The following is a 13,733-nucleotide window of genomic DNA, read 5'->3' as shown; positions in this document are numbered from 1 at the left end:
AAAGAGAATGAGAACAATGGGACTGAACAGCTTTGTGGCCATAAGAACTACACCTGTTTGTGAGAGTAATAAAAAAAAGACTTTAAATTGCTAGAGAGCATAAAGAATGGACTTAGGAGTAATGGAAAAAAGATCATGTGATCTAAAGGGTCCAGACTGACGCTATTCTAGAGCTACTCCTATACAGTTGGTCAGGTCTAAAGTACAGTGTGTCTCTTTTTATTGCCCAGTGTCTAACAAAGGTCAGAACAGGAACTAACTTTAATAATATATTAAATGAAGCTATAAAGTTGTTCTTTAGTTAAAAAAATGCATAATTGTCAAATTGGTGCAATGGAACTAAAATGGCAATAAAACATTTAGTGTTATGAAGTGTTAAGGGATCACGCAACATCGACACAGGTTCCCCGACAACCTTTTTATATTTTGCACTTTACTACACATTGGACCTTTTTTAGACCCGCCCCAAACCAAAGTAGACACCCCCAATTCTTTAAAACTGTCACTTCTCCGCAATTTATCGATAAACATAAGCACACAATATTAAAGACACATGTAGACTGATGCTTGTTACCTATTAATGCATTTATTAGGTTTTTAATATTTTTATACCTCATTAGGCACACTATATGGAAATGGAGGGAAAAGGCAGGGTTCTAAAGGGTTTGGTCTGCATTATGCCCGTTTCATACAGAAGATCAGAAAAGAATAAGGTGGCATGCTACAAAATGGTAGAAATCAAACCGCTGTTTTCAGCCATGTGCACAGTCTTATGCATGGAAATTCATAACAGAGAGAGAGAGAGAGAGAGAGAGAGAATGTATTACCATAATCCAGTGTTTCTCAAACCAGGTCCCCAGATGGTTTGCATTTTTGCTCCTATGAGACTTCCATTTGTGAGACAAAATTATCCGCTGCCTTTAATGTAATGCTTTTTCGATCGGTCGAGTACGAGAGCAACTCATTTCATTAACAGAGTTCATTAAGTGACTTATCTCATTAGCTGAGATTGTGCGGACATGGCATGCGCATACTGTACATGATCATGCAAAAAAGGTACAGAAAAGCAGGAAGGCACAAATGCAGGTGGGAGTGCTGTTTCAGCTGGATTGTGAGCCAGGGAAGCTAAAATGTCAGCCATCTGGACCAGAGGCTTTAACTGGCAGAGTGGGAAGGTATTTCCATGGACTGAATTGAATAGTTGAACGGATCAATGTAGGGGGAAAAAAAACATGTAGTAGAACATGAACCAGAATGGTTTCTGTAGTCAATCCTGTGCTAATTAAGATGCTCAGGACGGCTCATTGAAACACTGCAATTAGCTACAAGGCTAAAGAAACGTCCAAAAATGAGCAATTTTCACAGATTTTTAAAAATAGATTTCAGAATTAAAAGTTAACTGCCCATTTAAAAGGAGTTTCTTATATAAAGTGGTACCTCGGCATACAAATTTTTGCCTTAAGAACTAAAATTTTGCAAGAAATTTGCCTTGGCATACAGAGCATTTATTTTTATTTTTTTTCATTTTGTGCAAGATTTAGTGATGACGTACAGTAGCACTATGGGTTGAAAGGACGGTAGCAAGAAGAAAAAGTGAGCCGCTTACAGTTTGGTTTGTAAAACAGCCGGTGCCAACAGGAATCATAAATTAAGATTAAGTGACGTTTGGTGTCTTAAATTATATATTTTACTTTATTATGTCTTTTCTAAATGTTTTGACTGTTTATGCAAAGATATGATTATAGTGTTGGAAAACAGTAACATTGGTAATATTTTCAGGTGGCTGGAACGGATTTTCTGTATTTACATTATTTCCTATGGGAAAATGTGTTTCTCTGTAAGAACTCCCCTCCTTGTATGCCGAGGTACCGCTGTTAACCTTTCTAAAAATAGAACTTCATACAAATACTGTAAATACGCTGATCGTGGATTGGACTATTGGATTGAGTTCTGGGGAATTTTGAGGCCAGGTCAACAACCTTGAACTTTTTGCCTGCTAAGCCTATACAGCAAGCAGTGATACCCTGAGTGTTCTGGTGACTTTCTTTCATAGCAAGCATTGACTTTTTTCCTTTTTTCAGCAATATGTGCTACAATCTGTGCTTTTTTTTTTTTAGTTCAGACTGGATGGGCTGTCCTTTCCTCCCCCCACAGGCATAGATGAGTTTCGGGATACCATTGTTCTGGTATATATTGTTTTTAAAATGCATTATATAACTGGTTTATAAATAAATAATTACTGGTATATAATTAATGATCAATGTTTTTTATTTAACCTTATTGTTGTGTTTAATGTTATGGCTGATCAGTGTATATAAATGTAAGTTGTACTGTACACGCCTGATCTGAAGGGAAACAACATTTCTACTCGTGTCCATCAGTACTCCGTTTCCACACGATCATCAATTTTATTAGAGAGTTTTTATGTCACTAAAAGAGGAGAGATGACTTGGAAGCATGACATCTTGGATTAGCACTTCTATGCTGAGATGCTTCATGATCAGCAATCCCAAAATAAGTGCACAGAGATATGTGAGACTTGTTACGTTAGAATGAATTAGGGTTTTAGCTCTAGTCTAAACCAAAGAACATTGATGTACACAGACTGGAGTGTTCAGAGGTACTGTATGTTGCACCAGTTATTAATTAGCTCAAGCGCTATCCTTAGCTATCCTAAGGTGTAAGGTAACGAAGCTGCCTTGTACATCTTCAATAGGAACGTTTCAGATTCCTGTGCAGGTTCCTCTTCCTCGAACGTTTCAAAAGTTTGCCACAGACGACCTTTTCCCTCCATCTTTCCGTTCCTATTTTGACATTTTTCTAATATCATGGTACATTAGCTGTCAAATTTTCCAGAGGTCATCAAATCATTTTCTCAAATGGTTCTTCCTCCATGAGCACTCTCTTTCTGTTATCAAGGACCAGTAGCATATATATTTTTTTCCCTACCAGAAAATGGCTAAAAGTGCTTCAGGAAAATGAAAACGCAGAGACATCTTTTGACCGACTAGTGGTGTACAGCCGGTGAAACTGGACGATTTCATATGGAAGGAAGCATAAGTTTAAATAGATGCCTTATAGCATATTACACTCAGTTCTCAGCGCTCATGTCGAACGATATGTAAATAAAAATTACCCGTCTATTTCCCTTTGATACTTCACGAACCATGCGACTCTCATGGAGCATACTCGAACACGGACACTAGACGGCCTAAGATAGTCTAGGAGATGAAAGATTAATTATATGCCTCACTCACTATTCTATTACTACACAACATTTCAATGATCACAAAAAGCCATTTCTAAAAGTGTTCCCCCGTGTACCGGATAGTGCCTTCATCCAGCCATGAAATGGAGGCGAGCGGTTTAGCCGAAACAAGCTTTTTCCTATCTCGACACCGGGACTGTTCTAATACATACAGACTAATCGATACCATTCGATTTGCTACAACTTTCCAATTTCAGGTCATGAATCAACTTTACACAGTATAGCCTTTAATTTTACTGACCTAGGACTGACCTGGTACACCGACTCCAACACACAACATCTGGAAGGCTAGTCACGTCTGTTATGCTATAGTTATAAAAGGATGTTTGTTTGTTTTTCAGGCGATATACTGTATTAAATGGACTTTTCTGATGACAGAACGTTTAGGATAAATAACGATGACCGAGCAAGGTCGAGCGGTTCTGTGTGCTTCGTAGTAATAAAAGTAACAGTGTACGGCCATAATACGCCACGACGATTCCTCAGGCAACCTCTGCAAAGAGCGAATAACAAAACTCATTGATTCGACTTCCATTTGACAGACTTCACACACACACCCATTTTCTCCGACACAGACCTCCTTGCTTTGTTATACTCCTGTAACGCTTTAATGGTGCTGTTTCATAGCTAGATTTCTTCATTTTTATTTTTCTGTATTTTTTTGGTCCCTCCAGGGGCATGACGAGCTAGAGAAGAGAAGCCAATCTTCAGAAAAGGAAATCATCCATCTATTATTTTCACGGAAAAAAAAAACTGTCCGTTTTCTCCCCCAACAAGGTACAAAAATTCATCTCTAAGTTCTTACTTTTTCGTTGCTCTCAGATCAGACACCGAACAGACGCCGTGTGTTGTAATAAATGTAAATAAAAATGTTTCACCTGACTCGCAATGACTGATCTTACTTCTTATTCGTATCTGAATTTATATATAGATATATTTTTAAATCCTGGAAAGCATGGAGGCTGCGTTCTTTCTAAGGGTGTGAGAGTGTAGGAGAGATGATGAGGTGGCGTTTGCCACGTTTAAGACAGCTGGTCAGAGTCACAGTGTAGTTCAGGTTAAGGAAAGGATGACTGGAAAGAGTTTGCAGTCCAGGAAAGCCAAGGGAAGTCGAACACGGGGGAAGAAAAAAAAAAACACATGAGAGATGGGACAAGCCCACGTTATACGGTAAGAGACAACAGAGCCAGAGGAAGAAACATGAGGCACAGATACAGTAATCTACAGATGTGCAAAATGTCTCTACGCTGTCCTTCTATACAGTAGAGAGGCAAAAATCAGAGATACAAAGAATAAAGTAGAAAAAAGGTGACCTGTAGCCCTACTGCAGCGACTGAAAGTTATGCTAGTCTGAAGAGGAAAGCTTAAACAGACTCTCTACAGGAAAGGTAAAGTGCTACACTTGGTACGATGACATACAGCAAGCAGGCTAATTGGCCAATTAGTCTCTCAATGCCAACTGTGGAAGAATATCTGTAGTCCAGTTCAGAGAGGTCTACTTGGCATAGGAAGAAGACGACAGTGAAGAAGTAGTAGTAGTAGTAGTAGTAGAAGAAGTTGCCATCGTCTTTAGGGCTGGTATTTATAGGGCATGGGTTGGGGAGGTTGTATGGGCGACTTGGGTTGGGCTGGAACGCTGGCGTGTGCCGACATTTGAGAAGACGTTTGGAGGGTCACGTCGCGGCTGGTTGCGTCTCTGGGACCGCTCCGGTTATGGAGAGCTCTCCAAAGATGCTGCAGAGAAAAAAAAGAAAAGAAAGACAGGGATTTAGAAATGCAGGAAGGTTAAGGAAAACAGGATGAAGATAGAATCGGATAAGGCACAGAAAATTAGAGGAAAAAAGAGGAATGAGGAGCGGGAAAAAAAAGCAAGTGAGTGCAAAGGAGTGTGCAGGAAATGACATGACTCATGGATCGAGGGAGATCAAGCGGAAGAAGGGAAATTGGATGTAAAATAACAAATACAGTTTGAGGAAATGGAAAGAGGCGAAAATGAACACAGGCACAGAAGTGGAAATCCAAAAGGACGAGGCATTAAATATATGAAGAATGTGACCAATAAAAAAAACAAACAAAAAAAACAAGCAGAGGAACGAACAAATAAAACACACCCTTTTATACGGCTTTCTCAACGTTAAATCAATAGAAACTCACAAGAGAGTGTCAATGAACCCGGATCCCCACTGCCTCACCTGCTGTCACCCATGACATGACGCATCTGACACTCGGCAGCATAACAAGTCTGGATATGTCCACTAAAATAACACCACCTGGGTACCAAACCAACCGTTATAGGATGATACTGCACAAGAACACAGGATATTAAAAACAACACGCATTAGTGCTTACACACTTTACAAGATGATGCGCTGTCTCACGGTTACACCCCAAAAAAACACAGCAGGCATTTGAGCTCCATTACCATGGAGTGTCCTGACAAGCTGTCAGAGCATCACAGGCCCTCCATCTCCCGCAGAAGCACATGAGCAGGTGGTGCGAGCGGCTGACTGCAGAGTTTTCCGGCTCGATCCTGAATCCTTGAACGGAGGTCAAGAATTTTCAGGTCTTTGCCAGGAGAAATGCCAACATGACAGCTACCATTTGCATGCACACACACTATGGCATGTGGGAGGATGTGTTGGGCTGAACGCGGGAATGGAAAAAGTTTGCTGTTGGGAGGAATTTAAAGAAAAGGGAAAAAAAATACTCCTTCATTCTTGCTGTCAGTGAAGGTTTTCAAATAGCGGATCTCTCTGACTCTCTGACATCGTGAACCCCCGACTGGAATAATAATTTCCACAGATCTGTTCCTACCGTATCCCCCACTTTAGAGCGAAGACGGATTTCGTTCTCAATCCCGGGCCGTAAATCAAGTGAGATGAAAATGAAAGAAATTGTCCACTTCTTTTCTTTTTTTTTTTCTGACTAACTCCTTCAAGCCAGAGGACACACTTCAGTCTCCTTCACCCCCCTGACTCCATCCTCAAACAATGTGATTTACTCATAATGGAACACAGAGTCGGCGCAGATCATGTGTTACACATTACACGGCTGCTCCTTTTTTTTTTATGTTATGTTACCTCTGGAAACAAAGGATATTTATTTCCTTCCTTTGACAAAATTTATAGCGCAATAAAATATGAAGAAGATAGAGGGTGAGATCTTTTTCTCATTTCGTGCACCGTACCGGCTCCCCTCCGAACCCCGGTGGAAATGATAGACTGGATTCAAATGAATTACAGATGAGCCGCCCTGAGAGAGCGAGTGAGGCGGAATCCAGGAGAGCGCTCTGGAGAAGGAGCTGGAGGCTACCTATGCATTCCTAATTAGTTCGTACTTCTACCAGTAAATTCCAGCTCCGCCTCTGACAGATTCAAGCCCGGTCTCTCTCTCTCTCTCTCTCTCCCTCTTCTGAATTCCTCCCGAAGCCCTAGGAGTTGCAGCGTGGCTGACAGATTCGCCTTTGTAGTGGCTGAGAGCTCGCTGATTGGGAGACTCGCAAGGAGTTTTTCGGTGCCGTTGATCCGCTGCGGTTTCTGGTTTGGCGAATGACCTGGGGCTGTGTTTTAAGAACTCTGAATGACGAGAGCCGCTCCTCAACGTCGGTGTGTGATGGTTAGACATTGGTATGTTATGATGGCCAAGTCAGGAAGGATGACTTGCAGTATCGCAACTGACATGCTGCCAGAAAAAAAACAACCAAAAAGAAAAACCCACATTTATTATTTAATTTTTCTTTTAAGTACTCTTGGCACTCACATAAGTATAAGATTCAACATATTACACTTGATTTATCTATACTTTATTCTGTGTAGTATGTGGGCAATTAAACAAACAAACGAAAAATAAATAGCTTTTTTTTAATCCCAAATATTACCAAACTAACAAGCCAACATGGGTCTCTGAGCTCCCCCAGTTTGTGTCTGTTAACACACCAAATAAAATACTGAGATAATGCATGAGCAGGGGTAGCTTAGTACTGAAGGTGTTGCCGAGTTGTCACAGCTGGGCCCTTGAGCAAGGCCCTTAAGCCTCAACTGCTCATATACAGTCAGGCATTGGGCTGTCACCCTGACGCCGTAAGGAGAAACACAAACAAATCCCTGCCACTGAGATGAAGGATATCTCTCCAGGAGAGCATGTTTGTCGTCACATGGCTGAAGCCGAACCCCTACAGTACCCACACATTTGTTTTTCCATATCCTAAACTCCCTCTGTCGAACACACTGTTTCAGTGTCTATGTAAATGAGCTCTTACTTAGCCACGCCCCACCAGGGAACAGAAGAGCTGAACAACAAGTCAGGGGAGGAGCTCTTCTTAAACTGTACGAGGTCACATTAGGGGCAAATTCTAATTAACTTAATGGCTTAATTAAGCCATTATCAATTCCAAAATGCAAATGTTTGTTTGTTTGTTTGTTTATGCACACTGGAGACTCATTTAAGTGTCTGAAAATGACTAAAAAGTGAACTTTGCATAAAAGTGACCCTTTTATATTAAAATTGAACACTAATAATAACTGTATATTTTATATATAGTTATAAAACCAATATACCACCTAAAGGATTATTAGGAACCTGTTCAATTTATCATTAATGCAATTATCTAATTAACCAATCACATGGCAGATGCTTTAATGCATTTAGGGGTGTGGTCCTGGTCAAGACAATCTCCTGAACTCCAAACTGAATGTCAGAATGTGAAAGAAAGGTGATGTAAGCAATTTTGAGCGTGGCATGGTTGTTGGTGTCGGACGGGCCGGTCTGAGTATTTCACAATCTGTTCAGTTACTGGGATTTTCACGCACAACCATTTCTAGGGTTTACAAAGAATGGTGTGAAAAGGGAAAAACATCCAGTATGTGGCAGTCCTGTGGGCGAAAATGCCTTGCTGATGCTAGAGGTCAGAGGAGAATGGGCCGACTGCTTCAACCTGATAGAAGAGCAACTTTGACTAAAAACCACTCGTTACAACCGAGGTATGCAGCAAAGAATTTGTAAAGCCACAACACACAGAACCTTGAGGCGGATGGGCTGCAACAGCAGAAGACCCCACCGGGTACCACTCATCTCCACTACAAATAATTTTTGTAAAATTGGACAGTTAAAGACTGGAAAAATGTTGCCTGGTCTGATGAGTCTCGATTTCTGTTGAGACATTCAAAAGGTAGAGTCAGAATTTGGCGTAAACAGAATGAGAACATGGATCCATCATGCCTTGTTACCACTGTACAGCCTGGTGGTGGTGGTGTAATGGTGTGGGGGATGTTTTCTTGGCACACTTTAGGCCCCTTAGTGCCAATTGGGCATCGTTTAAATGCCACGGGCTACCTGAGCATTGTTTCTGACCATGTCTATCCCTTTATGACCACCATGTACCAATCCTCTGATGGCTACTTCCAGCAGGATAATGCATCATGTCACAAAGCTCGAATTATTTCAAATTGGTTTCTTGAACATGACAATGAGTTCACTGTACTAAAATGGCCCCCACAGTCACCAGATCTCAACCCAATAGAGCATCTTTTGAATGTGGTGGAACGGGAGCTTCGTGCCCTGGATGTGCATCCCACAAATCTCCATCAACTGCGAGATGCTATCCTATCAGTATGGGCCAACATTTCTAAAGAATGGTTTCAGCACCTTGTTGAATCAATGCCACATAGAATTAAGGCAGTTCTGAAGGCGAAAGGGGGTCAAACACCGTATTAGTATGGTGTTCCTAATAATCCTTTAGGTGAGTATATATATATATATATATATATATATATATATATATATATATATATATATATATATATATATATACATATACATATACACATATACATATACACACATCTGGAAAATGTAATTAGTGATTACCAATTTATTTTGCTAATAATATAGTACATGAACATAATGTAATTTGTTAAAAGCGTTGTACAAATTAAATTTAATTGAATATACTGCAGATAAGATGTGCATACTGTATGTGTCTGGTCACTTGATCATAAAACAACCGCTAAACCAAAACTGGTTGATTTTAATGCATTTATAATTTAATGTCTATGATGCAAACATGCTTTGATTATGGCACCACTTATAGTGAATATTTGTCCTGGCTTGTGGTCAGCATGACCTCAAAAAACAAAAAAAAACAGTATTGGTAATAGTTTAATTTATTTTTGTGATGTGGTGGTGGTGTTGTAGAAACATTTCACTTTTTTTAAGTCAACTGTGACCGATTAAAGCAGTGAGATAGAAACCTTTACTCTTTACCTTATTGATTATGTGAACTGATCTGAGACACGACACTAATGAGGATGAATCCACATGTTGATTTTTATGAAGGTGTGGTATGAACACTCAGCCTCATATATTAACATGGACACAGTAGGTATCTATTCATGCACTTACGCATTTGCTGGATGTTATAGCCGTATGGAGACAAAATAAAGAAAGGGTTAAGAATGTTGCTGTCTAAAAGGAGACCTGACCCAGGCTATGTACAAATCTGTTCTGTTACCTGCAGCAATTTTTTATTGCTGCACAACACTTAAGTAAAACCAGCAATATGTGATCCTTAAGTGACTGATCTGGTTTGTTTCTAGAATGTGTCATATACTCCCCAGAGTGTCATGGCTCACTCACTTCCTGTGGATGAGGGCGGCTCTGCTTTTCTAACATCGTATCATCGAGGGAAAGATGGTTTTATGATGGTTGAGATAGATATGGATTAATTATGGATCAATTTCCTAGGGTCAATAATCACCTGGTACACCATGTATAGTATATTTAAACACACACACACACACACACACACACACACACACACACAAGTCTATTTCCTTGTGTTTGTCATTTTCTCGTATATTTACTTAACTAGATATACAGTGTTATCTGTCTCCCTCTCTCTCTATCTATATAGACAGATGGACATATAGATATGGTGATGATAATAGACTGTAACAGCACCAGGATGTTTAACTATATGTACAGTATAGTATATGCAAGTGTTCTAACGATCTTTAATTAAGTTGGAAAAGCAGCTTCCTGCTAAAACCCACAGTCACAGAAGCACTTTCAGCAAGAACACACATCTGATAACGTTATGTCATATTAAACAACACGCTCTCCTCTTATTAGTTATTGCCTTGTTCTAAGTCCTTCTGAACCGTCTGTGTATCTGTCTTGAGCTACGAGGCTAACTAGCTTTTAACACGAGACTGAATCCCAAATCCACCACTGATCAAGGCGACTAATTAGTTAGTGGAAAAGGGGATAGTACACCCTACATAGCGCTCTAGCTTTCCGTTTAATGCTATTTGGGATTCAACCCTGGAACAAAGAAAGTTAGCTGATATTCTAAATCAGAATGAGTGGAAATATAAAAGTCTTGTAAGTTCCTCAGGAATGTTCATGACCTCCATGATCTAAGTCTACTCACCTTTTGTCCACATTGTACCGCTAAGAATTTAAATCTATTGGATGCTACAGTAACTCGCCAGGTAGTTTCTGCCAGTCGCAGAGGGATGTGTGTTGGCCGAGCAAAATACCTGAATAAATAAACAAACAAATGTGTTGATGATAAATGGTGCTTGTGAAACTCGGCTGTGCCCTCAAGCCTACATCTGCATCACAGCCGTGCTGATATTACACAATAACACTCCTCGTCATTTGATTTCATCTGCTTGATTATTAGCATAGATTAGAGTCAAAATAACTTTTACCTTTTGCATTAACTTCAGCTATGTGAGATTTGCCTTATATGAAGTCAGCAAATCAGCTGTGCCTGTTTATTTAAACATGATTGGCATTCTCCAACATACAAAGAAACGCAAATTGGTCATTAAATTTATTGCTCATGATAGAATAAATTCCTAGGAAGAAATAATAAAAAAAAAAACTGGACTATTTGTTCTACTTTACTACTTTCTTCTAGCTCTGCGCCCCGTTTCACGCCTTAGTCGTCACCAGCACCGAAGCCCGGCTGCCCATTTCCCATCAGGGCACACTTAGGAGGACATCTTTCCACCCAGAACTTTTGATCCGCTTGTGTGCAGGTTTAAATAGGTCGTCCTGTTTTCCCTCATAGCGCCTTCTTTTTCTCTTGCCCTGGATTCTGATAAACAAAAGAGGGACGCTGTTCAAACAAAACAGCCCATCAGCATAACCTGCACAGGTTATGTAAAGAGCTCTATTTACGTATGCAGACTTTGGCTCTTCATCAGTGACGCTCACACCGGTCTCTCGCTTCCTCTCGCATATAGGAAATTATTAGGATGAGGAGCGTGAATAAAGGAAGCGGCATCATTACTATCTCTTGTGCTCCCCCCACCCCCCCAAGCCCCTGCTGATTTAGGAAGAGCAGCTGAATAAATCACTCAATGACGGCCGTAAGACGTTTAAGGCAGCAGTCACTCTAGCAATTAAATGTCTTTTCTCCACTTAATCTCCGAATAAGATAAATGCATCTTTTATATATATATATATATATATATATATATATATATATATTTATTCAAGATCAAGTTCTCTTTTGCATGAATGTTTGAAGAGACTCTCAGCTCAATATACACGTTATTTCCTCCTCAAACAATTAAAACACACTCTTATACAGTGCAACACTTGAACTTATGCCAAGCCTGTTTATAACGTAATTAAAAAAATAAACAGACGAGGAGGTATTTTTGCTAACGTTTTAACACCTTCCTTCAAGCTGCAATTGTTAGTCATTAAGTAAAATGTTTCTGAATGGAAAAAAAGCCACAGGAGATGAGAGAGAGCGAGAGAGAGAGAGTGAGAGAGAGAGCGCATTGTAAGGCTTCTAAGGCTTTAAAGGCTTAATACAACTTTCTAGGACTAAATGCTACGTAGCTCAGAAATTGTCCTTGAATGGAAGCAATGACAAATCCATAATGTCATCAAGATATCAGAATAAGATTTAATTGCTGTAATATTGCAGTTTTCAGAAAAAAAAGAAGAGATTAGTTTACTAGGATTAGTTATTCAGATATTCTAAATTGGAAATGTAATTTTGATTAATTTTTAAACCAATACTGCCACATGAAACATTGTCCGTATTTATACCTGACTTACATTCAAGTTCAAGTCAAACCGGGACTTGTGGTGACATTTTACTTGAATGAAGGTAGAAAACCGATTGATATTTACATAAGATTTCAAGAATAATACGGTGATGAGACTCATTGAAACATTTAATCAGTGGCCTCGGAGCCCACTGCAGTCGTTCATGTGAACTTTCAGCGAGTGGAACGTCTGATCCTTAAAAAATCTTCTAATATTCCGTCTCCATCTTGCGGAAGAGGCGCATCTGTCTGTGTGAAGTGCACACACAATCATTCACCAACACCACGTGTACATTACAGTAACTCGGCTTGGCATTATTGCCACGTCCCAGTACAGTCCTGACCTCGCTCCAAGACATTTCCACATGTTTGGGTCGTTAAAGGAGTTCCTGGGAGGCCGGGGTTTCAGATGTGAAGCAGGCAGTTTTAAAAAACTTTCGATCTTGATTGTGTCCAACACTGGGATAAGTGCATTAGTGTATCAGGGGATTATATAGAGAAATAAAGGGTATTTTTAACTCTCTGCAGAGTCAACACACCTGATTTTGCGTGCACATTTGGAACGTTGAAGCAACCTTTGTGCCTTTTATGTCTTTGATGTTTCCCCCCCCCCACCCCCAAGCGCGACCTACACCTACTAATATTCATTAGCACTAACAGAATACGGAGGAAGAAGAGCCTTCAAAGAATACAATAATATTCTAATAGCAGTGTATATAAATAAAATAAACATACTTACCAACAAATTAGTCCGGAACACAATTATCCAATTATGGGATTATCCCATCATGCAGATAACGAGGACGTTAACGTTCACAACGTACATCACAATAGAGATATTTGTGATATCACACTGATGTAAATAAGCTACAACAGGACAATACTCTGTACAATAGATGCCGCGTCTGTTAGCAAGGAATAGCAATCACTAAAACACTCACTGGCTCTGAATCAGCGGAAACTCCAAAATTTATTTATTTTTATATATAGCCTATATATATATTTATATAGAGATATATATAGATATATATAGAGATATATATATATATAGCCTATCTATCTATCTATATATATATAGCCTATCTATCTATCTATATATATATAGCCTATCTATCTATCTATATATATATAGCCTATCTATCTATCTATATATAGCCTATCTATCTATATATATATAGCCTATCTATCTATATATATATAGCCTATCTATCTATCTATCTATATATATATATATATATAGCCTATCTATATATATATATATTGTAGCGTTTTTACGCCGGGAAGAATGCTGGAGAGACGAGTGAGCTTATTTGCTACCCAATGCAATGGCTGGGAGTACTTTATTTAGCACACAGCATGTAAGGCATGAGCAGCACCTTCACTCAGGAGCCTAC

At 39.5% G+C, this 13,733-nt stretch overlaps 1 protein-coding gene across 3 annotated transcripts in view; it reads right to left on the bottom strand.

Annotated features, from left to right (window-relative positions):
- Positions 1 to 526: 526 nt before the first annotated feature.
- Positions 527 to 13,733, bottom strand: part of samd12 (sterile alpha motif domain containing 12) — a 154,345-nt gene continuing 141,138 nt past the window's right edge. For all 3 annotated transcript variants that reach the window (XM_053493163.1, XM_053493162.1, XM_053493164.1), the window contains exon 5: positions 527 to 5,002. In XM_053493163.1, the coding sequence (XP_053349138.1) occupies positions 4,980 to 5,002 (23 nt within the window). In that variant the 3' untranslated portion in view covers positions 527 to 4,979. The remainder of the gene's footprint in view (positions 5,003 to 13,733) is intronic.

The sequence above is a fragment of the Clarias gariepinus genome, chromosome 3 (genome assembly GCF_024256425.1).
Source record: "Clarias gariepinus isolate MV-2021 ecotype Netherlands chromosome 3, CGAR_prim_01v2, whole genome shotgun sequence".
Taxonomy (NCBI): domain Eukaryota; kingdom Metazoa; phylum Chordata; class Actinopteri; order Siluriformes; family Clariidae; genus Clarias; species Clarias gariepinus.
Note: the sequence above shows the minus strand (reverse complement) of the source record. Positions and strands in the feature narration are given on the sequence as shown.